Below are 26795 nucleotides of genomic sequence, written 5' to 3' on the forward strand. Positions count from 1 at the left end.
ATTTATGAAAGTGTAAGTATGCTTAAAAGAATTCTTGACAATGTTCTTTCCCATTTATCCAGCTTACTGAAATGTAGCCCATATAACTGTCAGAGAAAAGGAGGTTTTGATCTAGTCTCTCCATGAAAGTGGTCACATAACATCTTATAGAGCCACATATGTTTCCATCATGTTGCGGAAGTTTTAGGAAGTGTTCCTCATAAAATGTGAAATTATTACAAATGAGAACATGAAAACAAATGTAGCAGGAGCCTGTGTCATTGTCTGCTTTCTAGTCCTTTTACAAGGGGCTTCTGGTAGCAGCCAGAAACATCTTCAGGAAGGAAAATAGTAGCGATGGCAATTAAAGTGTATCAGGGCATTTTTGGGCCTCTGAAGTTGGATGATTCTGAAGAACTAAACTAGGGAAGTAGAAACAAAGATGCAGGGCTCACTTTGAACGTGAATGTCAAATCTGGTCTAAATAATATCATGAGTAAATCGATATCATTCTAAGGGTCATGAGGGAGACTGGTTTTGTGGCTTAATTACTGACACAAAGGGCATTTAGCAAGCTGATGTACGAAAGACAATATGTGCATATAAAGAAAAGGAGGACTAGTGGCACCTTAGAGACTAACCAATTTATTTGAGCATAAGCATGCATGAGTATGCATCCGATGAAGTGAGCTGTAGCTCACGAAAGCTTATGCTCAGATAAATTGGTTAGTCTCTAAGGTGCCACAAGTCCTCCTTTTCTTTTTGCGAATACAGACTAACACGGCTGCTACTCTGAAACCTGTCAATATGTGCATATGTAACACTGACAGACCCTGGTCGTTGGCGGGTGGGATCGAACCTGGGACCTCTGGAGCTAAATGCATGAGCCTCTACTGCATGAACTAAAAGCCACGTGGCCCTTAGCTAAGGCTGTAGCAGACTCATTAATCTCTCAGTGGTCTCAGGACCTCTAGAGGGGACAGAACACCACACCCAGGAGGTGCAAGGGTTACACACACACACATATAAAGAGTAGTACGCCAGCTTTGGTGATAGTTAGGCAGGTGAACATCTAGACCCTGACAGTGGAGATTCTTGGGAGACACAGAATAACAAGTCTGGTACATTGCACTCAAGAAATAAATGTGCAGCATGCAGCCGGAGAGAGATCGCTATAAAAAAAAAAAAGCATTCCACCCCTCTCTGTGAGAAAGTGTCAATAATTTTGCTTTATGGGCCCAGTTTTTTCACAAGCTCTAAACCCTAGAATTAGATACTGGATGCGTCTGTTTCCAATTTATTTTAGTACCAAAAGCCATTGAGTGATCCAAAATAGCCACTTGCTATTAAAGAGGCCATTTTTCAAGTGGTTCTTCTAGTAATATTATACATCTATTGACTACATAGAATCATAAAGTGCTTCACAGCTGCAATATAAAAATTATACATGATTCAGAAAACTCAGCACCAAATGATTTTTTTGGGGGGGTAGTAGATTCAATCCCCGTTAACTCTAGTTCTCAAAATACTTCAACAGCTGAAGACTTTTCCAGTCAACAGTGTTGGATGTGTTTTCTTGCTGCTTCTCAGCAGTCTGGCAAAGATCAAGCGTGATGTTGGCTTAACATTGGATACCGCTTCTACACGGAAACAGACAAGATCTGGGAAGGACAGGCTTCTCCATCTCCAAGCTACTAATCAGCCAAATGTAGCATTGCAGCTATGAGTTTCTCTTGAATCTCTTTCAAGTGTAGCATTGCCTCTGAAGTGCTGAGAAACCACATTACAACACTTCGTCATCTCCTCCAGCTCTCTCTTTTGCACTTACCTGTTTGAGTCATTTTCTTTTATGGATGCAGCAAGTACCTGGTTGAATGTGGGATAGGCTCCAGCACATGCATTATGTCATGTGATGGATGTTCTGTTAATTTTTCTGACAGTCTCAAGGTTCTTTTCTAGGATGGACAGACACACCTAAGAAAGCTTACGATCTTTTAAATCCCTCCTTGTAAATTTCCTATTCTGAGGTATTAAGCTGTGTTCAGACAGGATTTGAGTATAATAAAATACAAGTAGAGTAGAATTCTAATTAGGCAGCACCCCCAAATACCATTTCTGTCTCTAATGAACTCCCAACTCGTCTCCCTCTGACACTGATTTCTGAAGTTACTGGTTTCTGATCATCTGAATTTTTGTTTATCCAAACTTATGTGGTGTCACTAAAGCCATTTGGCTAATCGGGTTTCTCCTGTACAACCTGGCGCTGCCTTCTTCCCAAAAGAAATTGGGAAAATTAAACTGTACTCTTAGGCCATGAACTGCCTTCACCGTGGGCATCTGAGAGTGTGCAGATCAAGGATAATGTAACTGGCTCCAGGCTAACAATCCTTCATAGTGGAAGTGCATCTGGCAACTAGAACACAAATAGTAGAAGCTAGAATCTCTGAGATCTGTTCCTAGCTCAGCCACTGTGCAGCCTTGAGCAAGTTGCAATGGCTGTGTCTGCAGTAGCTAGTGTAGATCAACTGCTAGCAGGCATTTTTACTACCCCGTCATCTAACCCTGTCTATGTGAGATGGTGCTAAAATGCCACCGGCTGATCAACACACATGTTCCCACAATCATGGCTGCAGGTGGAATTGCACCAGTGGCTTTGCAAAAGCGTGAGATCTTAAGAAAAATGTTATCACTGCCAAAGGCCAACTTTTCAGTCAATCACAATACAGTTACCTATATAAGTACAACGTACACTGCACTGAGAAACAGCTACATATCTCTCTTCAGTTATTCAAGAGTTAATGCAGAGCACAGTGAGTGTGTTTGCCTAAAAATCTCCAAAGGGCCAAATCCATACAGGTTCAGCCAAGATTCTAACTGGAGTTCTATCACTAAAATGAACTGCTACACTTAGAGAGATTATGGACGATTTCTTTAGTATGTTTCAAATGCTTCGTTTAGCATTGTCCCTACGTTAGCTCACGGATACTTTGAATTATAAGGATAAGAAGGATGATCTGGCAGCTAAAGCACTAGACTGGGAATCAAGAGAAGGGGATCTAATTTCAGGTTTGCCACAAACTTTCCAGAAAGCCTCAGACCCTTAAATCTCTCTGCCTGTCAGCTTCCCCATCCCTAAAATGGAAATGCACAATAATAATATCTAAATCAATATTTATAGGGCATGTTGAGGTCCATAAATAAATAAATAATAATAATATTACCCAGCTCTTATCTGGTGCTTTTCTTCAGTAGATCTCAAAGTGCTTTACAAAGGAGGTTAGTATCTCCATTTTACAGATGGGGAAACTGAGGCACAGAGCAGTGACGTGACTTGCCTTTGGTCACGCAGCAGGTGAGTCACAGAGCTGAGAATAAAACCCAGGTCTTCTGAATTCCAGGCAAGCATTCTATCCATTAGTCCACACTGCCTCTAATCAAAGGTACTGCGTTAGTGTGCAGTATTATTATAAGGAGACACTCTATAGTAAGTTATCGAAGGGGGAAGTAAATCTATTCGGAGTTATTTTTATTTATGTATATTTATGCTCTGTTTTTAAACAATGCTTTTTACAATGGCAAAGCATCATATTTTCTATGCTAGAACATTTAACTCTTCGTATCATTCTCAGGGGGCAGCCTGGATTTTTCTCTTACGTCTTCCAAGATGGTGTTCAACGTGCCAACAAGTTCATAATAGAGTTCTTGTAACCTACAGGGAGAAGATAAGAGCATGGCTGAAATAATAGCAGATTATGATTTCAGAGCATTCAAATGTAATGGAAAATGTGAAGCGCAGAGTGAAAAACGTATACGTGGAACTATTGTCTCTTCAACTAATCTGAGCTTTCACTGTTCATTTAAGAAGATAAAAAGAATGATGAACAATAATTGGATAATCAGCTCTTTGAGGGTGGTTATGTGCAAAACAATGAAGAAAGATTTCTTACTCCATCTCCAAAGAAATCCAAATCTTGCTGTAGTAACAGATGACAAATCAGGTCCCATTATACAGTCAAATTTTCTGCAGGCTTTTTCTGGGTTTTAGCATTATTTCGTGTGTGCATTCTCTTTTCATCCTCCCCAGTAGAGGCCTCTTCACTTGCCAGGTACTGAGTATTTCCATTTCCTACTCGCTCCATCCCACACAGGACCACATCATGATAGCTTTCCCATCAATGAAAGAGTAGGGCTGGACATCCCTCCAAGATCTCCTCATTAACACTGCATGCCTTCACCCTGGGAGGTTACAGTGACATCTGGGGTACTCCTCTCCTTCCTTACGCTCTTTCCTGGGGTGGAGGGCAGGGAACTGGTGGGGGAGCCTGCAAATGTATTGGCCAGTGTGTATACGTACCGCTGCCCTCTACTGAATGGAATGTCAAATCTGCTCAAGGGTTTGAGATCGCTTTGTGGCTGTCTCATAAAGAGAGCTACTTAATGATACTCTCATCTCATAGCTTCTCCTTTAGCTCAAGTTGTTTTGGAGCACAAGCCCCTGAATTCCAGGCCCTATGCTCTGTATGTGTGTCGCCAAAGACCATAATACCTGATGCCATAATACCATGGCTTTGTTACCAAAGTGCCTTTGCAGAGCTCTCAGACTCAAATATGAAGGACCAAGGTTAGGAACCAAACTCAGATCCCCAGCACGGCAAAGCATTGTGCCTGCATCGGAAGGCATTCTGTTGCAATAACTTAGTACCAGAAATAAGTATCAGCACTCTACAGACTATTTGCATAGAACAGAGAAGCACCATCATCTGCAGCAGACCTCAGAACCTAGAGCAAGAGATCTGCAAAGGTGAGGGGAAGGTCAGTGTTACCACAGTGCCATTGCATAACACAGCTTTAACCATCCATGGAATATCCAAGACTGTTGGACTTTAGCAACAGCCTATCAAAGCTTCTGTAAGCTTTGGCCTGTAAACACTGACAATTAGCTTCAGTTAGGTCAAATGTCTTTAATTGTGCCCTCACATTCAGAGATCTGCAGCTCTTTCACCCAACGAGACTAATCGGTCGCAGACTCTCCAGTAACCATGCCAAAAGGATGGCCTGTATTTAATCCAAAGAAAGAAAACAAGAACTCAAATGCACATTTTTAAGATTTCTAGCATCTTGGTCTCTGTTTCTTTACACCTACGTTACCTACCTATACACTGTGTTATCCTGAAGATCGAGGGATGTCAAATAAAGATCAATAAATGGGACACTGGCACAAAAATCTTCTAAGACCATAGGATCAGAATGATGTAATGTCTTTTTAAAGTCCTCCACCAATTCACTGAAGGTTTTATATTCACTGGTTTTCTAATGTGAAAAAATATCCCAGGAAAACACATTATCAAAATAGAATGGGTTTTTATACAGGGATTTTCATTCTCCAGGTATCTTAAGGAGCTTTATGAAAGATGATAGCAGTGCAGGGACCATGGAGACAGATGGAGCCTTAGGCCAGCAATAACTTACCCAGGGCTTTCAACCCTGACCTCCAGTTTTGCTCACCCAGCTTTGCACACACAGCCAATTGCTCTGGCAACATGCATGAGGAGTGCCTGGTTTCATGAGTATTAAAAGGGGATATGCAAAACTGGTAGAGGGGCTGGAAATTTGGCCTATAACTTTTGTTTTTAAAATGCATGGGGGTATGTCTACATTGCAGCTTGGAGCAAGCCTCACAGTCCAAGCAGACAGGGCAGCATTCACTCGGCTTGAGCCAGTGCACTAAAAACTGCAGGGTGAATGTTGCCCCCCCAAGCTCAGACTGACCTGACCCCCTGAGTCTGAGCCCAGGTTGCTCGCCCGAGCCTCTGCCAGTGTAGCAACAAGCACACAGCTATTTGTAGTATGCTAGCTCAAGCGGAGCTCCCAGCTGCAGTGTAGACATACCCAGAGAGAACCTCGGCCAGGATGCCAAAGTTACTTCTTTTCAGAAGTGTCATAGGAGCTTTGTCTTGCACATCAACAACTACCAGATCTGGCAGAGGGGACAGCAGTTCAGGGTCTCATCCAAAGAGATTGGTCCTATAATAGTTCACATCCGCAGTGGATACTGGATGGAACCGAAATCATTAACCTTAAATCAGTCACCCACTAGAGAACTTGAATCAATTACTTTATACCGAAAGGTTAGAGCACCAGCAACTGAGCGGTTTATGTAACCCACACACCTCCTGGGGGTGGTGTTCTGTCCCATCTAGTAGCACCGAGACCACGAGAGAGAGAGAAAAATGAGGTCCCAGGTTTGATCCCACCTGCCGATGACCAGGGTCTGTCGGCATTACATTTAAATTATATCTGATAATAATGAGAATGAGCAGAAGGGATGGCAGGGGACAGGCAGTCAGATTATTCCAATCATCTACACTGAAGTAGCAGAGTTTACAATTATATCAAATCAGCTTCATTTTCAAAAATTGTCAGAGTAAAAAAATCAACATTATACATTACATGAATTTCAAGTTCACAAAACCAGACTTTAGAAAAACGTAATGGACTGAGTACTTGTGGCACCTTAGAGACTAACCAATTTATTTGAGCATAAGCTTTCATGAGCTACAGCTCACTTCATCGGATGCATGCTGTGGAAAGTGTAGAAGATCTTTTTATACACACAAAGCATGAAAAAATACCTCCCCCACCCCACTCTCCTGCTGGTAATAGCTTATCTAAAGTGATCACTTTCCTTACAATGTGTATGATAATCAAGTTGAGCCATTTCCAGCACAAATCCAGGTTTTCTCCCCCGCCCACACACACACACAAACCCACTCTCCTGCTGGTAATAGCTTATCTAAAGTGACCATTCTCCTTACAATGCGTATGATAATCAAGGTGGGCCATTTCCAGCACAAATCCAGGTTTAACAAGAACGTCTGAGGAGGGGGGGTAGGAAAAAACAAGGGGAAATAGGTTACCTTGCATAATGACTTAGTCACTCCCAGTCTCTATTCAAGCCTAAGTTAATTGTATCCAATTTGCAAATGAATTCCAATTCAACAGTCTCTCACTGGAGTCTGGATTTGAAGTTTTTTTGTTGTAATATCGCAACTTTCATGTCTGTGATTGCGTGACCAGAGAGATTGAAGGGTTCTCCAACTGGTTTATGAATGTTATAATTCTTGACATCTGATTTGTGTCCATTTATTCTTTTACATAGAGACTGTCCAGTTTGACCAATGTACATGGCAGAGGGGCATTGCTGGCACATGATGGCATATATCACATTGGTGGATGTGCAGGTGAACGAGCCTCTGATAGTGTGGCTGATGTTATTAGGCCCTGTGATGGTGTCCCCTAAATAGATATGTGGGCACAGTTGGGAACGGGCTTTGTTGCAAGGATAGTTTCCTGGGTTAGTGGTTCTGTTGTGAGAAAACCTGGATTTCCACAGTATGCATCTGATGAAGTGAGCTGTAGCTCACGAAAGCTTATGCTCAAATAAATTGGTTAGTCTCTAAGGTGCCACAAGTACTCCTTTTCTTTTTGTGAATACAGACTAACACGGCTGTTACTCTGAAACCTGTCAAAACCTGGACTGAGTGTTAGACATGGAAAATGATATTTCTGCTTAAAGAACTGGAAGAAAGCTGATTTTGAGTAAGGACTTGTCTACACTGTCTCACAGTTTGGATTACGGGAATGTGAATAGCAGTGCACACCAGAGTGCTGCACTGTACCTCTCCCGGGGGACACACCACAAACTAACAGGTTCCTAGTTTGCGGAAAAGTAGTTCTCTTCAAACAGGACTACACTAACGCAAACTAGGAACCTTCAAGTTCGCATCTGTATCTCTCACATGGGCGGGGGGGAGGTTTACAATGCAGCACTTTGGTTTGCACTGCTATTCACATCCCCTGTAGTCCAATCTGTGGGAGAGTGTAGACATAACCTAAGTCATCTTTCAAAGGTGCCTGTGACCCGATTCTAGTGGGTTTCTAAATGGTGCCCATAGACCTTAACAAATCAAAAGAAATATATGGTTACTGAGGAATAAATCCACAGCATGGAGATACCATTATAATACAAACTGACCTACAGTTAATAACATTGGAACAATGCAGAAATATTTCAGAAAAAAACAGCAGTGGGAATCCATTTTGGAAATTATTATTATTTTAAATATTATGGGGAGTTTTCCACTCTGAATTTTTTTTCTTAAATAGAAGATTCAAAATGAAATATGTATATACACACACACACACATATATATATACACACACATGAACTTATCAAAGGATACAGATGAAGGTCTAGGGCCTGGCTTATTTCAAACGGTGAAAAAGTTTAGAAAATTGCTTCTGTGAGATAAATGACTATAAAGTCCTATATTGAAGATAACTCTATGTTGTCTTGCATCACTAAACTGTATCTTACATTTGTTTGTAATACTTACGCTGTTCAATAAACTTCAAGTAAAAACAATTCAGTGCATCTACCTGCTGGTGCATTAGCATGTTTACTTCTTCCTGTTGTCTTTGTAACATGGCCTGTTTTTTAGCCTGAAGAGCAGCTTGTTTTTCTGCTTTAAACTCTCGTTCATAATTCTGAGTGGAGTCCTATAAATACCAAAACAGTGTATGTTAAATGGTCTTAACTGGATGACTCGCAATTAATCAGAGACACTTTCGCCTTTAAGTCACTGATCTAAATCCAGCCCAAACTGGTAGCAACAAAGCTGTTACCACCTGCTGAGTTTAGTAGGGTCAGTCTAGCAGATTTCAACCTCACAGTTGGCACCCTTGCTAATGGTTTCTCCCAGGATGACCCAGGAACATAGGAATGGCCATAACAAATTGGAGCAGCGGTCCGTCTACGTCAGTATCCTGTTTCCAGCAGTGGCCTGTACCAGATGCTTCAGGGGAAGCTGCAAGAAATCCTACAGGAGGCCATGAATTTAAATGGACACAAATTTGCCCTTCATTCTGTTGCAGTGTGTGGCGCTTCAGGCAAACTTCCCTTATGCTCATATATGGGAGGTGTTGGCAGCTGATAGGACTGGAAGGACAGGAGAGATTTAGCAGCGGAGTGAGGATGGAGAGTTTCTGGCTGGCTCCATTTGTCTCTGCATGACACGGACAAGGGCTAGGGCACTGTACAGCTGCCTGTTGTACTTAGGCCTAGGACTGACCCTAAATGGGAACAGTGAATTCACTACCATTCTCCCTTGAAGATGCTCCCTTCCGGTTTGAGGCAAACTAGCAGGGTTATGTGGGGAAGGTATTTTGCTCCCATGCAGTGGACAGAGGACTTCGGTCTCCAGCAGTGTGAAAAAGCCAGCTTTCAAAAGGTGCACACGCTAGTTTTCAGATAAATGGCCCTGTAGTTAGAGACACACAAAGAATAAGGGAAACCCAGCTTACCTGGATATTCATAATCACAACTCCAATAGACATATTGAAAAACAAAAAGAACCCCAGCAAGATGAACACTATTGTGAAGGCTCGGCTGGCACTAAAACCACGTTTGTCTAATTCATCCTGTAAGTCCGTCCAGCCATCAACCTGAAAATGTATTGAATCTCTGATCAGTTAGTTCCAAACCACAGCTTGTCTCACAGACCAGATTAAATCCCTCTCTCTTTCTCTCTTTTTTAAACTGAACTCAGTTTTCCCCCAGTTGCTTCGAGTTCCAGACTCAGATGCCATATGAAAGCTACAAAATATCGCATTGTTGTCAGCTCAACAAGCTTTCCCCTCTGAAACTTTAATACCAGAAAAATGAATCTATCCATCAAACTGAATTTTCACAACCACCTGACATTAAATAAAACCCAGGGAACAACTCCCACCACCTTTAATGCTGAGAACAATCACGGTTTAATTAAATGACTTCCCCAACATCCTGACCAAAATCAAAGGTAATGATTACTTACAATAGTTTCTATAACAGGCAGACATAAAATGGAAAGGACAGCAGAAATTACCGTTACTAAACTGAAGAGAGTGAAAAGGGCAGATGCTAGGTTGCCCCAGTTTTTACTGTCTCCGGTTTCAGGGTCTCCGTACAATCCGTAACCCAAAATGGCAAAGATAAACATTAACAGGAACAGCAAGATAAGGACATAGATCACAGTCTTCACAGTCTGGCCTAGAGCTGCTATCAAACTCTGCAATAGAGAAAACCAAATGTGTGCAGTTTAGAGTGGAGACAAGCAGCTCTATAGGACAGAAAATGCTCGTTTGATTCACATAACGGCACAGAAAGTGGTGTCGGTGATTCGGTAGGTGGCACTCTTCCCTTTGAGCCTGTTCTGAGCCAATCCCCCAGGGTGCTGTGCTGGGGGAGGTGGTGAGCTGTAGCTCACGAAAGCTCATGCTCAAATAAATTGGTTAGTCTCTAAGGTGCCACAAGTACTCCTTTTCTTTTTGCGAATACAGACTAACACGGCTGTTACTCTGAAACCTGTCTCTGTAAAGTGAGCCATTGAAAAATCGAGGTCCTGATCATGTGTGGCCATTACCGGCACAGTTCTTCCTCTTGAACTACAGGAGAGTCCTTTCTACTTGTCAGCAGTAAGGAAGTATTGCCTACAGGTGAGAGCCTGGGACTGGGACTATGGAATTAGGGGTTCTATTCCCAGTTCAGTCACTGACTCCCCATTACACCTTAGGACGGGGTGTTGTAAATCTTCATTCATTCATGTTTAAATGCTTTGGTGTCTTGGAACAAAAGGCACTATAGAAGTGCTGAGTATTATTCATTATCATCTCAAGAGTCCAGCTGCTGGAAGGTCAAGGTCTCATCATCCCTCCTTCTGAACTGCAACCTTTCATGTTTTCTAGCTAACAGCCATGCAGTCCACAATCCTTTTACCATTCATTTTGTTTATTCTACTATTAAGCAAGACAAATGTATAAATAAGTGGAAAGATGAAAAATTAAGGAGCTTTGTGGTGTCCTTTAAAACAACCAAGAACACTCAATCAATTCAAAAGGAGCACATTTTAAAAAAAACAATTTTTCGTACCTCTTTTAATTACATTGTTGGGTACACTGCCGCACAATATTAACAGAGTAATAGACTATGTTCATAAAAGATTAGACACTTTGTAAGAACAACCTCTGTATTAAATTAGTTGGATAAAAATTACAAGAGCTATCAATCCTCATGCTTCAGTTTAGAGTCTGCTCATGAACTGGGGTCAGGAAGAAATTCCCACCCCCATCACCATTGTATAGTTGACTAGATGCGTCCAATACTGCTTGATCAGAGTCAGGGTGTCAGATGGGCCACTGGTCTTTTCCACTATTGTAACCCCCGTGTATTGCACAAGTTAAGAAATCACTGAAAACCAGGGGTTCACTAGGCAGGAACAGCCTGAGAGACAAAACAAATCCTATGAATGACATCAATATGTACACAAGGCGCTCTTAGGAACTAATGTGTACTGATTTGGGAATACAGCTTAAGTCAGACCATTGGTAATGGATCTCTGCCAAATTGCAAACATTTCTATTAACTCTAGGTTGCAGAAAACTACACACAGCCTCTTGCACCAATGTTATATTACTCCAGACACCGGCTAATGAATGGATTTGATGATTTCCCCTGATTATGAAAAATGTGCTAATGCCAGAGGGTCTCATGCAGTACACTGGTTCAGGGACTATCCATTTATCAGTTCCTTTTTTAGACAATGTCTCAAGCATCTCAAGTTAAAATTCCATAATTTACCCAGTTGATCCGTTGAGGTGGCACTTCCTGTTAAGAGGTTTGTGCAAAGCTAATGTAAAATGTGTTTTCCAATCCCTTATGATTGCCAAATAGTTAATCTTGTTATGATGGATTAAGGATTTCCCCTGGTGGATAGTTCCAGGTTTTCCTAAGCCTTGTCTGCACGAAGAAATATATACTCATGTCAATAATTTAGGAAGCAGTCGCACCCTCCTCCAGATGTTTCCTTCTGGCACTAGGCATCACCTCCATTTTATGTGGATTGCGTTTCATGCAGCTAGCTTCCATCCAGGTCAGATGTGATAAGATGCTGACCCTTTTTAAGGTGAGAGCAGCATCCACACTAGCCTTTTTCCCTAAAATTTTTGACTGGCAGCTCCAACAATGATAGCAATAGTGAGAGAGATAGCATAAACCAGCTACTGGTGTTTTAAATGCTGTGTCAACAGACTACACAGACCTGGAGTTAAGGTCCAAACTTGCTTCTTTTGTGCAGTTTGGCTTTATGGGTAACAAAGAGAAGAACACACCAGAAACCTCAGTCTGAGCTTTCCTGACCTTGGCTTTTGCTAAAGATTCCCTCCAGGATCTCCACTAATTCCCAATTTCTAGATGGCCACTCCCACTGATGTTCTGCCTGGATGCACCTACCACAATGAGTCAGCAGAACATCAACTGTTTCATGTAGGGCTCTAATATTTGCTGACAGAGCCCTGCCATCCTGCTGCAGCCACTGAAAAGCCTCAGCTAGTGCAGAATGCTGCTACTCACCTTTTAAGTAAAGAAGAGCAAACAATATTCTGCATTGCTGGCTCTGCACTAGTTGCTAATTACTCCTGATTGCAAACTGAAGTGCTGGTCATTATCTATGAAGTCCTAAACGTTGCTCATACACCATATACTGCATAAAGCTAAAAAGGATTCAGTTTTACTTTTTCCTGAGTATGAATCAGAGGAAGAGAATAACTTATTTAAAGCCCAATAAGGTTAAAACAACCTTGTTTTTTTTATCTGAGAAAAGTAACACAATATTTAGCTATAAGATACTTTCAAGCAATCTGCAACATAAAAATGCTTGAAGATATATCTGTATTATAAACAAAACAATGTATATTAAAAGAAAGAGCTTTATTAAGATTGCAAAAGCAAGCCCTCAGAAGTTAGGAAAAGCCAAAGTTAAGATTGCTTGCATAACCTTAATTAGGCACCATTGTGTGTATGCTTATGACACAGTCTTAATTACATGACCACATAGAATTTTTTCCATAGGACCCCTGCCTCATGCAGTGCACAGGATGGACCTGCTCTGGCGATGAATCAGGGCTGTGTAGTAAAACAGGCTGTTGTCTGTAAGACCCCTGCTTTATCTGTTGCACAAGTTGGAAGGTGTGAAGTGAATGAGACAAAGGATTGCAGGAAGAAAAAGGACGATCTCATAGTTAAGGCAGTTGAATTCTGCCCTGGAAAACTGGATTCTATCCCTGCCTCTGCCACAGACTTTCTGTGGGATGCTGAGCAAGTCACTTAAACCAAACTTTTCACAGACAGTCACTTATATTGCGTCCCGCATTTTCTATGTCAAACAGGATACCTGGGATCTGATTTGCAGAAGTGCTGAGCGCTCACCGTTGCAACTGGTCAATGGGATGTTGTGCTTTGAACATATGAAGTGCTAGATAATCTTAAACACCATGGAATTTCAGGTCCTAGGTGTCTCAGTTTGGGCCGACAAAATTAGTGGATACTTTTTACCTAATCAGTCTGTACCTCGGTTCCCTATCTGCGCAATGGGGATAACACCACCCCGTCATCTCACAGGGGGTTGGTTGTTTGTGACGCACTCAAGATACTGTAGTGATGCGCACCACAGAAAAGCCCATGGCAAAATCAACAATCCCGTCTTCAGAGCAGGGTTTGAACAGCCTGCAGTAAATAAGGCTTGCGGCCACGCACCCTGAATGAGGCAGAGGTCCTGGGGGAAAAAATAGGACGTGATGTTATAATTAAAGACTACAGCTCCAATGGTTCCTAGTCTCCTTGACCAGCCAGTCCCAGTCTCCCACCCTGCCTCATCAATCTCAGTGTTCCCCCCTCAGCCAAAGGACTCCCAGTCCCTCCCAGCATTTCCTTCACTGGCTCCCAGTTCCTGTCTTCTTACCCAACCTGTCCCAGCCTCCCCTCCCACACAAGCATCCCGTTCCAGCCTACCCTCCCCCTCAAGCTCCCTCCCTCATACCAGTTCCCCATCCAGGCTCTTGCCCAGCCATTCCCCGTTCCAGTTTCTCTTCCCCACAGTCCCCGTCTCACCAGACTCCTTGGTCTCATCTACTCCTTCCCTCCCCAAGTCCTGTTTTGTCCCCTCTTCCTCGCTGCCAATGTGCCAGCAGGGGAGAGGGAGGAGGGGTCACTGAGAACACAGGCAAGACAAGCTCCCTGATCTCAATTCCAATGCCCAGACCCACCCTGGTCTGGAGCAGCTGGGAGCAACCATTACAGGGAAAGTCCTGCTGACCCCCTATAGCCCTTGGGCTGGAGCACGTTCAGTCACTCTGTCGGGTAGGGCATGCACAGTCCGGTCACACATAGGACCTGTGAAGGGATGGAGCTTGCTCAGGGAAGATTCGGAGTTTTTAGCTGCTAAAAATCTAGGAAATCTCTACTGAGCATGTGCAAAGAAAGTCTAATAATTTGGGCAGAATTTCATGGGCACGGCAAAAGGCTCATCTCTGTCATAAAGACCACCACCACACTAACTATACAGCCCTTGCTCAAAAGCATAGGCGCCCTAGGGCTTTTCAAAGAACAGGTTGCCAGAATTTTTTTAGCATGAGCAAAACAATGTATTTTCCCTAGCCTTGTTCTTGGAAATGGCAGACATATTTTGGCTGAAGTTTTCAAAAATATTTAGCCTGAGGCAGACTCCCAGCATGCAAAATTTCAGCCTGCATGGCTAAAGTTTGGCAAAGTTATACAGTAATCTACTGAAAATGGGGTCTTATAATGCAGTGGTTCTCAACCAGGGGTACGCGTACCCATGGGATAAGCAGAGGTCTTCCAGGGGGTACATCAACTCATTTAGATATTTGCCTGGTTTCACAAAAGGCTACATAAAAAGCACTAGCAAAGACAGTACAAACTAAAATTTCATACAATGACTTGTTAATACTGCTCTATAGACTATACACTTTAATATAAGTACAATATTTATATTCCAAATTATTTATTTTATAATTATATAGTAAAAATGAGAAAGTAAGTAATTTTTCAGTAATAGTATGTCGTGACACTTTTGTAGTTTTTTGTCTGATATTGTAAGCAAGTAGTTTTTAAGCGAGGTGTAACTTGGGGGTACATAAGACAAATCAGACTCCTGAAAGGGGTACAGCAGTCTGGAAAGGTTGAGAACCACTGTTATAATGGGCAAAAAGAAAAGGAGGACTTGTGGCACCTTAGAGACTAACAAATTTATTTGAGCATAAGCTTTCGTGAGCTACAGCTCACTTCATCAGATGCATTCAGTGGAAAATACAGTGGCGATGCATCCGATGAAGTGAGCTGTAGCTCACGAAAGCTTATGCTCAAATAAATTTGTTAATCTTTAAGGTGCCACAAGCCCTCCTTTTCTTTTTGCGAATACAGACTAACACGGCTGCTACTCTGAAACCTGTCATAATGGGAAGTATCGGGCAACCTGAATAATAGGCAGTGCTACCAGTCCCATCTATAATTTATTGCAACTCTCTAGGATTCTTCCCTCCTTCACATAAACACCACTGCCCTCTACTGGCTGGAATGTCACAGCTGCTTAGGTGTGTGAAATCATGTCAACATCTCAACATAGAAGCTGTATGCCCTTTCTTACAGGAAGGGACACCTTGTAGAGTGCTGCAAAAAGACATAAAGCATGACACATTTCAGAGAACTGGGTACAGACATTGTTTCCAAGGTAACCCACACTGGTCACCTTCATCTTTTGTCCACGGAAACGTAGCCACCACCTGAACCCTGTTTGTCCCAAGCACTCAGTGCCTAATTTTATTCTTGTATCTGTGTCTGGAAGTAGGAACAAAAGCCATTTACACAAAAATAATATGACATTTTTACCAAGGTATGTCATGGTGTTCAGCAAATTTGGGTTGTGCACATGATCCTAAACAACGACAATCACCCATAGCTGAAGGTAACAAGAGAGCCATAAAATGCCATTGGTGACTGCAGTCTAGCAAGTGCCCCTTGTATAGAAGCATCAAATAATTTTCAGTTTCTATGGCACATCTTGAGGTTCCTGTATACTTCCAGAAATCCATAATAATTCCTCTTTCCTTCTGCTATTAAGACGCAGCCTTGTGGCTCGTGGTCTTCCTAAACTGTAAATATGTTGAAATTAATCCCAAATACATTTTTAAAAAAAAAGCAGGAAAGTTGATTTTTGGAACAACCTGGCATTTAAAAAGTTTATTTTCAAATTGAAATAAGGATAAATGGAGCCTACACGACGACTGGGATCACAGCTAACAGAACTGCTCTGTACGGAATACAGCAAGGAAATTATTTCCTCGAGGTGGAAATTTATTGCCCCAAGGTGTAAGGCAGTGTGTTTTAAAGAGTCTTTTAATTAATAAAGTTATGTGTGCCAAGAATGTGTTATATGTTTGAGTTTTCAGTATTAAATACCGTTTCCTCCGTTAAAGGCTAATATAGACTTCAATTAATTCATAATAATACACATATAGGTACAAGCAACCTCGCACCCCTTCAGCAAAGCCCACTGGGGCAAATTGTGGCATATTTGACAAAGAATGTCTTTTAGCAGAGAGTTTCGGTCCCTAAAAGCACAAGAAATGCCAGATGGGATCAGAGCAATTGTCCATTGAGTAACCTGTCTCCAGTAACAGCCAGTACCAAATACTTCAGAGGAAGATGCAAGAAACACCATGATGGACAATTACAGGATAACCTGCTCATAAAGGATCTTTCTGATTGCCTTGGAATAGTAAGTGGCAGGCTTATGCCCTGAAGCATGAGGATTTATACCCCTTATCCATTTTTATCCTATAACCTGGATGTTCTTATCCATAGAAATGCCCAAGAGTACAATTTTCAAAAGTACTTAAGAGACTTGGGAACCTAAGTCCCATTGACTTTCATTAAATCTTAGGCTCCTAAGGGAAAGATTTACAAAGCTGTTTAAGCTCCCAAAGTTGCAAATAGGTGTCTAATGGGAGTTTCAAAAGGGCCTAATCAGATTTGGTGCCTAATGCGAGTTAGGTGCCCAGTTTTACCTTAAATTATTTTACTGTAACTCCTCACGTAACACTGTAGTTATGTTCCTGAAAAATGCAACTTTAAGTGAAATGATGTGAACCTAATCCAATTTTCCCAGAAGATTGAATGTAAATGTGGGGGGTTAGGTTCCAAGGACATTTTTGGAGGGCAGACAAAAGGCATTAGATACTGTACTGTACTATGCTGTGGTTGGGAAGTGCCCCTGCACAACCCACTGTAGGCAAGGATGCTACGAAGTACCTTCGCAGCAGCAGTGGCAGCTTACCCAGAGAAGAACAGGCACTGACTTTGCCGGGGGATGCTCCAGGCCCGCATCTTCCCTTCCCTGCTCCACTCCAGGCCCACCTCTTTCCACCCCCAATCCACCTGTTTGGCAGTGCTTAGGACTTTCTGGGAGGGAGGGGGAGGAGCAGAGATACTGTGCTTCCCCACTCCTACCCCTCCCCCTGCACTTCAGGCTTAGGACTTTCTGGGAGGGAGGGGAAGGAGTGGAGACGCAGCGCTTCCCTGCTTCTCCCCCTCCCTCCCAGAAAGTTCTAAGCGCCACCAAACAGCTGTTTGGCGGTGGCGGAAGCGCTGGGAGGGAGGGGGAGAAGGAGGTGAAGAAGAGGAACTTGCACAATGCTCCCTTGTAAAGTCGCTGCTCTTCCACAGACTCTTACAAGCAGTGGACAGAGCAGGCAGCCAAACGACGTTATAAGGGAGCATTGCACAACTTTAAACGAGCATGTTCCCTAACTCAGCAGTGATGTAACTTTGCAACAACATTAAGCAGGAGGACATTAAGTGAGGAGTTACCGTATTTTATTTGTTTAAAACCTTGGTAAGACCTTGGTGTCACTCTTATCCAGTGGCAATGAGTTCCGCAAGTTAATCATCGACCATTGTTTAAAAAAAAGCTTTTAGAAAAGGTAAATTGCTGTTCATTTTGCTAGTATTATCAGAAAGGATAAATAGCAGCACCTGACACATTCATTATTTCACATACCTCAATTTTGTCCCCTCTTCCAGCTACACTGAATAATTAACATATAAAAGTCTGGCAATCACTGAAGTTTACTATCCAAACTAGAGGAAAGAAGGCTCAGAAGTGAACATTATAAGAGTCTTATTCCCATAAATGTTCCACTTCTGGTGGGTTACCCAATCAATTAATTACATGCAGAAATGCAAGCTAAGCAGTCACTACCCACGTTAACGCCCTACTAAAAATAAACCTCCAGGGTTGTCCAGAGAAAACTCAGTAAGAAATGGGGTGCTTGAGAGAAAACTGGATTAAATGGATTAAGATAGCATGTGTGACATTGTTTAATAGCTATTTTTTCCCATTCATAGCACTGTGATGAAATGAAACAAAGTCAAGGAAAATCTCTCCTGAACACGGGAGAAGCAGAAAGCAAATAATGTTCATACTGTGGACTTTATAAAACTAAAAAATATTAAATTGCTTCCGCTCCCCCCGACATACTCAAGTAACAACCAATATCATTAGAGAAGGTTCAGCACACACAGTTAACATACAGAGAACACTGAAAATGTTACAGCTACCTCTATGTTACAGCACCAACGATAGCCGCTAAAGGGGTTAGTTCTATGACAACAAAATTCAGTGAAACTCTAGGGCCTAACAAAAATTGATTGATTTTTCTAATTAAGTTAGGGCTGAATTGTACTCAGTTCTCATCAAGCTACTTTGGAGTGGGTTCTTTAGACAGGTGGCTCCCAAATAAGGTGGTCTATTCAGGCTTCACTGAAGTTCTCCTGACAGTCCTGATTCATTTTTCTATCCCTCTCCCTCAGCAGCGAAGCACATCTTAAGCTGGGAAGTTTATACAAACACAGGCTGTCTCCTTTGTAAGCAGCCACAATCGCTTCAGACTCCAGCCTGATTCATTTGGTGGGGCTACAATCCTGCCTTTACTTCCACTACAATGTTACAGGCATTGGATTAGCATGTCACTGAGACCTAGGCTAGCTCTACACTGCAGAGCCCAGGCCAGCAGAGTCCCCTAATGTAGATGCAGCATGCACCAACAGAAGGAATTTTCCTGTGAGTGTAAGAAGGTCTCCATCCCCAAATGATGTTAGTTATGTTTACACATGCACACTTCTGTCGCCATAGCTGTGTTTGTTGGTCAGGGGGTATGGTTTTTTCACACCCCTGACTGACACAGCTATGCCGGTATACATTTTAACTAGAGACCAAGCCCTACTCGACACCTAAAGTTGCATCGATTTACTTAAACTAGTGCGACTTTGTGTGCGGACGCTCTCTCATCGGTTTATCCTGCCTTTGTTCAATAATGAGTGCAGTGACCCTTTTAGCATCCTATGGAATGCTGTCAGAATGCTGCAGAGCCTCTGCTGAAAACTCCACTAAATTTAAGAGGGGGAATAATTACAAATCACAATGACCCATAATAGTGGATTGGACTCCTTATGGAGCAACATCACCCACTCCCTGAGCATGCTGCCCTAAGCATTGCCCGCCACTCCAGGCAATGAAGGCTTGTCTACGCTAAGAAAATTACCTGGTTTTGACAACAGGTACCAGCAATGGCTGCAGCTCAACTGGTACAGAACACAGTTTAGTTGCAAGAGTTGCCCAGGATAATTCATGTTCAGCGCCATTTCAGAAATTAGGATTGAAAAGCAACTAGGGTAGGTAACAGAAGGGAATGATGGACTGCTCTTCCTATGCTGTGCCCTCATCAGTTATTTAGGGTGAATGTGATCCAAAGAGAAACAAAAAAGTTGTTAAACAAAAACCTTAAGTCAAAAGAAAGGAAAGTGAACATAAGAACAGACATAGTGGGTCAGACCAAAGGTCCATCTCGCCCAATATCCTGTCCTCCAACAGTGGCCAATGCCAGGTTCCCCAGAGGGAATGAACAGAACAGGTAATCATCAAGTGATCCATCCTTGTTGCCCATTCCCAGCATCTCGCAAACAGAGGCTAGGGACACAATCCCTGCCAATCCCGGCTAATAGCCAGTGATGGACCTATCCTTCATGAACTTATCTAGTTCTTTTTTTTAACCCTGTTAGTGTCTTGGCCTTCACCACATCCTCTGGCAAGGAGTTCCACAGGTTGACTCTGCGTTGTGTGAAAAAATACTTCATTTTGTTTGTTTTAAAACTGCTGCCTATTAATTTCATTTGGTGGCCCCTAGTTCTTGTGTTATGAGTAAATAACACTTCTTTATTTACTTTCTCCACACCAGTCATGATTTTATAGACCTCCATCATATCCCCCCTTAGTCATCTCTTTTCCAAGCTGAAAAGTCCCAGGCTTATTAATCTCTCCTCATGCGGCAGCCATTCCATGCCTCTAATAATTTTTGTTGCCCTTTTCTGAACCTTTTCCAAGTCCAGTATATCTTTTTTGAGAAGGGGAGACCACATCTGCACGCAGTATTCAAGATGTGGGCATGCCATGGATTTATATAGAGGCAATATGATATTTTCTGTATTATTATTTATCCCTTTCTTAATGATTCCCAACATTCTGTTTGCTTTTTTGACTACCGCTGCACATTGAGTGGATTTTTTCAGAGAACTATTTTTTTCAGAGATGACTCCACCATCTCTCTCGAGTGGTAACAGCTAATTTAGACCCCATCATTTTATACGTACAGTTGGGATTATGCACCACTTTGGGAAATGCATCACTTTGAATTTATCAACATGGAATTTCATCTGCCATTTTGTTGCCCAGTCACCCAATTTTGAGAGATCCTTTTGTAGCTTTTTGCAGTCTGCCTGGGACTTAACTATCTTGAGTAGGTTTGTATCATCTGCAAATTTTGCCACCTCACTGTTGACCCCTTTTTCCAGATCATTTATGAATATATTGAATAGGACTGGTCCCAGTACAGACCCCTAGGACACACCACTATTTACCTCTCTCCATTCTGAAAACTGACCATTTATTCCTACCTTTTGTTTCCTATCTTTTAACCAGTTACCAATTCATGAGAGAACCTTCCCTCTTATCCCATGACTGCTTACAAGTGTCATTGTAATGGCCTGGATATAAAAATCAGAAGTGTGTTTCCACTGTAACTATAGATAATCAATTTACCCTCATGCCTTTGCTGTAGGAGATAATCTTCAGAATCTTGAGTGCCTGGAAACCATTAATTATATTCCATGTCCTGTACTGTTTGACGTCATATTTGTCAATGATATATGGGAGGTAAGCAATGAGAAGTATGATAACATCAAACAGGTTATAGCCACTCCTCCAGTAATTCAAGGGATCCACATAAAACTTCAGCAAAATCTCGGTGGTGTAGATGGATATAATAATCAGATCGGCCAGCTGAAAAGAAAACAATATGAGTCTAGAGCATGTCGTTGAGAGGAGAGGGCTTTGATTACAGAAGAAAAGAGCCTTCAGTTGTTCCTGTTATACCCTGAATTATATTCACGACCAGCTCTACCCTACTCTGAGATACACAGGGATGCAAATAATCAGGCGTTTAGTTCTTCCTGCCATCACAAGGCTGCTCCTTAAAGGGCATCTGCTTGTGTTTCATTCAGTCTCACTTAAATGTCCTAAAATAACATGGATCCACATTCTTGGGAAACCTGGAGGCTTCTCACTGTTAGGGAGTTTTCCCTAACAATTTAAATTTCACCCCAATATTCCTAGTTACACTGCCATGTTCCACTCAAAATAATTCTTAATTGTATTGCCGTATACCACTCTGCAGAATTCCTCTCCCTCCTTGGTGTTTTCACTCTTCAAATACGCTGAGCACACTAGAAACTGGACATTTACCATAGTTAAATTTACCATTCCAAGTGTAGGGAATACCATAAATACCACAGGGCAGTAAATACCACTTTTATAATGGCACCCAATGTATTTGTGGACCATTATGCACCCTCCTCTTCTGAGTCAATTCTTAGGATAGTTCTCGCTTGTCTAAACAATTGGGTTGGCTAACAGGACCCAGAACAATACTCACTTGAAATGAGAACAATTGCTAATACACTATTAAAACTGACAGAACAAAATAGGTTTCACCCAGGGAAATTGTCTTATCTACTGCACCTACTGCCTCATGCAGTGGGCCCGGGTGAGCCAGTCAAACTTGATAACATAACTCCACCTCACACTGTAGGAGTGCCATCAAGAGTGCAAACTGATCTTGAAGAGAGATGAAGATGTTTATTTAATGGAGTCAGACAAATGCCAAATATGTCATTAATCATAAAACCATTTTTATCTGCTATTGAGAGTTGTATTATCCCTTCACAGGATATTGTACAAATGGGGAAACTGAGGCATGGGGCAGTTGTGTTTTGGCCCAGGTCAGTGGCAGAGCCAAGGACAGAACCTGAAGTCTCCTGATACCTCATCACATGTTCCAACCTCTAGATGATGCATCCTCCCTTTCCCTGAGCAGGGTCTTTTTCTGGAAGTAGAGTTTTCTAAAACTTTCCAAGATGTGAATGGACTTCTTGACGTTAGCCAGGCCTGTCTTTTGGTTTCCACATTACTGGGATACATTATAAAGACTCAGAGATTTGTGTACAGAAGCTGACTTGTGTAAGACAAGAAAATCAAGGTGTGCGTGGGAGATAAGTATTTTTCCGTATGAAAACTAAATATTGAATATGAGCTCAAGTTAGTGGTGTTAACGTTTTAAGGTTTAAAAAAAAAACACTGGCAACAACTATAAGGACCCCGTCGTGACATTTTAAAAAATAATTCAGTAATAATAAATGGTTGAGAAGCTTGACACTGTCCTGGGTTTTCTTGCTCTGGCCCCATCCCCAGTATAGAGCCACACTAGGGTTACTCACCAGGGCAGAGCCACACCCACCAAAGTGTTATTGTAGGGTTAGTCACTGGGACTGGGCTTCAACCACTGTGTTTATTCATTTATTTAATTTTAGAAAACAAAATAAGATTGATTTTTTTATTTAAACCTTTGGGGGCAGAGCCTCAGCCCTGAGTAATGCAGTGGCTGGAACCCCGGCCCTTTAAATCACCCTCAGGTCCGGCATGGCGTACCATACCGGCTTACTTTCACATCTGGGTGTCTTTGAAAAGTGTCCATGCAGCTTGCAGGGATTTCACTCTAGTCACTGTACCGTTTAATTTCTTTAACTAACCTCTTCATTTTTGCATAGTTCCCCTTTCTGAAATTAAATGCCACAGTGTTGGGCTGTTGAGGTGTTATTCCCACCACAGGAATGTTAAATGTTGTTATATTATGGTCACTATTTCCAAGCGGTCCTGTTATAGTTACCTCTTGGACCAGATCCTGCGCTCCACTCAGGACTAGATCGAGAGTTGCCTCTCCCCTTGTGGGTTCCTGAATCAGCTGCTCCAAGAAGCAGTCATTTAAAGTATTGAGAAATTTTGTCTCTGCATTTCATCCTGAGGTGACATGTACCCAGTCAATATGGGGATAATTGAAATCCCCCAGTATTATTGAGTTCTTTATTTTGATAGCCTTTCTAATCTCCTTTAGCATTTCATGGTCACTATCACTGTCCTGGTCAGGTGGTCGATAACAGATCCCAACTGTTATATTCTTATTAGAGCATGGAATTACTATCCATACAGATTCTATGGAACATGTGGATTCATTAAGATTTTTATTTCATTTGATTCTACATTTTCTTTCACATATAGTGCCACTCCACCTCCCCCCCCCCGCATGACCTGTTCTGTCCTTCCGATATATTTTGTACCCCAGAATGATTGTGTCCCATTGATTGTCCTCACTCCACCAGGTTTCTGTGATGCCTATTATATTAATATTCTCCTTTAAATGAGGCATTCTCGTTCACCCATCTTATTATTTAGACTTCTAGCATTTGTGTACAAGCACTTTAAAAACTTGTCACTGTTTATTTGTCTGCCCTTTTCTGATGGGTCAGATTCTTTATGTGAATGTTTCTCGTTTGATCTGGCCCATACTTTATCCTCTTCCATCTTCTCCTCCTGACTAAAACCTAGAGAATCTCTACAATAGACTCTCCTCTAAGAGAAGTCTCTGTCCGATCCACATGCGCCTCTGCAGCAATCGGCTTTCCCCCATCTCTTAGTTTAAAAACTGCTCTGCAACCTTTTTAATGCTAAGTGCCAGCAGTCTGGATCCACTCTGGTTTAAGTGGAGCCCATCCTTCCTGTACAGGCTCCCCCATCCCAAAAGTTTCCCCAGTTCCTAATAAATCTAAACCCCTCCTCTCTACCCCATCGTCTCATCCATGCATTGAGACTCTGAAGCTCTGCCTGCCTACCTGGCCCTGCACGTGGAACTGGAAGCATTTCGGAGAATGCCACCATAGAGGTCCTGGATTTCAGTCTCTTTCCTAGTAGCCTAAATTTGGCCTCCAGGATGTGTCTCCTACCCTTCCCTATGTTATTGGTACCTACATGTACCACGACCACCAGATCTTCCCCAGCACTACACATAAGTCTATCTAGATGCCTCGAGAGATCCTCAACCTTCGCACCAGGCAGGCAAGTCACCATACGGTTCTCCCAGTCATCACAAACTCAGCTATGTTTCTAGTAATCGAATCTCCCATTACTAACACCTGCCTTTTCCTAATGACTGGAGTCCTTCCCCCTCCCCGCCCCGGAGAGGTAACCTCAGTGTGAGAGGATACCACATCATCATCTGGAAGGAGGGTCACAACTATGGGAAGGTTTCCCTCTGTTCCCATTGACTGCTCTCCTTCTCTGGGCCTTTCATCCTCCTTAACAGTGCAGGGGCTGTCTGACCGGTGGGACAAATCTACAGTGTCCCGGAAGGCCTCATCAACATACCTCTCTGCCTCCCTTAGCTCCTCCAGTTCCGCCACCCTGGCCTCCAAACCCCGTACACGTCTCTGAGGGCCAGGAGCTCCTTGCACCGAATGCACACATACACCACCCCCCCACAGGGCAGGTAATCATACATGCTACACCGAGTGCAATAAACAGGATAGCCCCCACCCTGCTGCTGGGCTTCTGCCTGCATTTTCTCCTACAGCTACCTAAGTTAAAGATAGGGTTTTTGTTTAAATCAAGAAGTTTTGATTATAGTTTAAAGGTTTTAAAGAATGGCAAGTGTACCTTGCCCTCTTCCCACTCCCCTTCCAAACTCCCTCTCGAAACTCCCTGTTAGCGGCCCCTGTTCGTAAAGCTCCCTGCTTTATAAAGCCCTGGCCTTCTTGATAGCCCACCCCCTGACTAAGGCTCAGCCAATGAACAGAGGCTTCTAGATATCAAATCTTGTTTAGAAACTCACAGCTTCCAACTGCTGGCCAGAGCACAAGGTCCTTCAAACAAAACAAACAAACAAACACAAGCTCAGCACACAGCAAGTAACCCCCAAACACAAACACACACTACAGACAGCCACTTACCCCAATGGTCCCGTATTTGCTCCTCCTTCACCTGGAGAACTCCCTCCCCAAACTCCCTGGTAGCGGTCCCTGTTCACAAAGTTCCCAGGTCGCTTCTTACAGTGCACCTTGGACCAGATCCACAGCTGATGCAAACTGGTGTCAATGGAGCTACATCAGTTTACATCAGCTGAGGATCTGGCCCAACATCTGCCGATACTGGTGTGGTTTGCACATGGAAAAGTGGACACATATTGGTTTCTGTATTGCAGGTTCCCATTTTTGTTTCACTTTACTACTCAATTATTCACGGATAGAAAAAAAACACACTTTAAAAACTTTCTACATCTTCAGCAGATGCTAGTGAAATGAAAGGAGAACTTACCACCCATTTTATTGCCCAGCTCCTTACCTCCAGATATGCATAAGAATTAAGCTGAATATCATAATTAGTCTCCATAGCCAAGAACAGTGCATTGAGTGAGATGATGCTTATCATGACTGAGTTGAGCATGGGATTCTGCAGTAATCTGCGTATATATGCACAAAATTCAGTGTCCCACCTCCTATCAAACAATTGAAGGGACAAAAAAATACGGTAAATTCTAGGACCATTCGGAGTCTGGCAAACAACAGGCTGATTCTCCTTCCCAATGACTTCAAAGAGAACAAGGTCAGGCACAAGGTGGATTTCTCCCCCTCCCCTTTAGACATTCCCTAATACCGATTACAAATGGAATTAGCAAAGAATACAGCCCTTTGCCTTCAGGGGTAGTTAATCATTGTGAAATCTACTCTGAGTTAAAAATAGATTTGCATGTTCGGTGGTAAATTTTATTTTTATTTTAATCCAGAATCACGGAGAAGCTCTCCGTATTTTTCAGAAACTTCCAAGACAACAAAGGAATTCCCATTCTTTTCCCCAGGATACTCAGATGAGCCGATGCCCAGTTTTATTAGCAATCAATTTAAAGGCACTAGGGCAAAAATTGTTTGGTATTTAATTTAAATGCATGTTTAAGAACAGTCTCCCTCATTAAACTCTTACTGAAATAATCACCAAGATTTAGTCAAGCAGAAAGCAAAAATCCTCTGCCTTCAATGTAATACAAAAAGAAAGAATGGTCAAATTCATCACTTGGTAGTGCCAGCCAGTGACAGTAGAGTAATATGGAGGATGAATTTGACTCTTCGTAGCTTCTTTGTAGATCAAAAATTAAATACATTTTTAAAAGGACTTGATCAAGTACTTACCTGAATCGCCAGAACAGAGTGTGTTTCATGTCAGCATCAGACGAGGGTTTAAAATGTTCAACAACCAAGTTCGACACAAGTCGTCTCTGATGAAAAGATTCTGTTGGCTCCATACTCACACTTTCGGATTATTTAGTTTAAGAGATGTAGGTGGGCATTATGTATTCCCTTAAGTAACTCAGAGTGCACAAGGCCACGCACAGAGAACGGAAATACTCTATATAGAAAAGAATGGAATTTT

At 42.3% G+C, this 26795-nt stretch overlaps 1 protein-coding gene across 1 annotated transcript; it reads right to left on the reverse strand.

Moving 5' to 3' along the window:
* Positions 1-3585: 3585 nt before the first annotated feature.
* Positions 3586-26667, reverse strand: CATSPER3 (cation channel sperm associated 3). Its single transcript, XM_073358084.1, has 8 exons — positions 26555-26667; positions 25713-25866; positions 21027-21266; positions 9906-10088; positions 9343-9483; positions 8419-8538; positions 5132-5289; positions 3586-3688 (listed from the first exon to the last, which is right to left on the reverse strand). The coding sequence occupies exons 1-8, from the start codon at positions 26665-26667 to the stop codon at positions 3586-3588; spliced, it is 1212 nt and encodes a 403-aa protein (XP_073214185.1).
* Between the last annotated feature and the right edge of the window lie 128 nt (positions 26668-26795).

The sequence above is a fragment of the Lepidochelys kempii genome, chromosome 8 (genome assembly GCF_965140265.1).
Source record: "Lepidochelys kempii isolate rLepKem1 chromosome 8, rLepKem1.hap2, whole genome shotgun sequence".
Taxonomy (NCBI): Eukaryota; Metazoa; Chordata; order Testudines; family Cheloniidae; genus Lepidochelys; species Lepidochelys kempii.

Bases quoted from the DNA above. Each gene is read 5' to 3' on its own strand.
- CATSPER3 (XM_073358084.1), bottom strand. From the start codon at position 26,667: ATGGAGCCAACAGAATCTTTTCATCAGAGACGACTTGTGTCGAACTTG. The intron at 25,867-26,554 runs GTAAGTACTTGA...ATTGTTTGATAG, and splicing joins ACTCTGTTCTGGCGATTCAG to GAGGTGGGACACTGAATTTT. The intron at 5,290-8,418 runs GTAGATGCACTG...TTTTCACATTAG, and splicing joins ACATGCTAATGCACCAGCAG to AAAACCAGTGAATATAAAAC.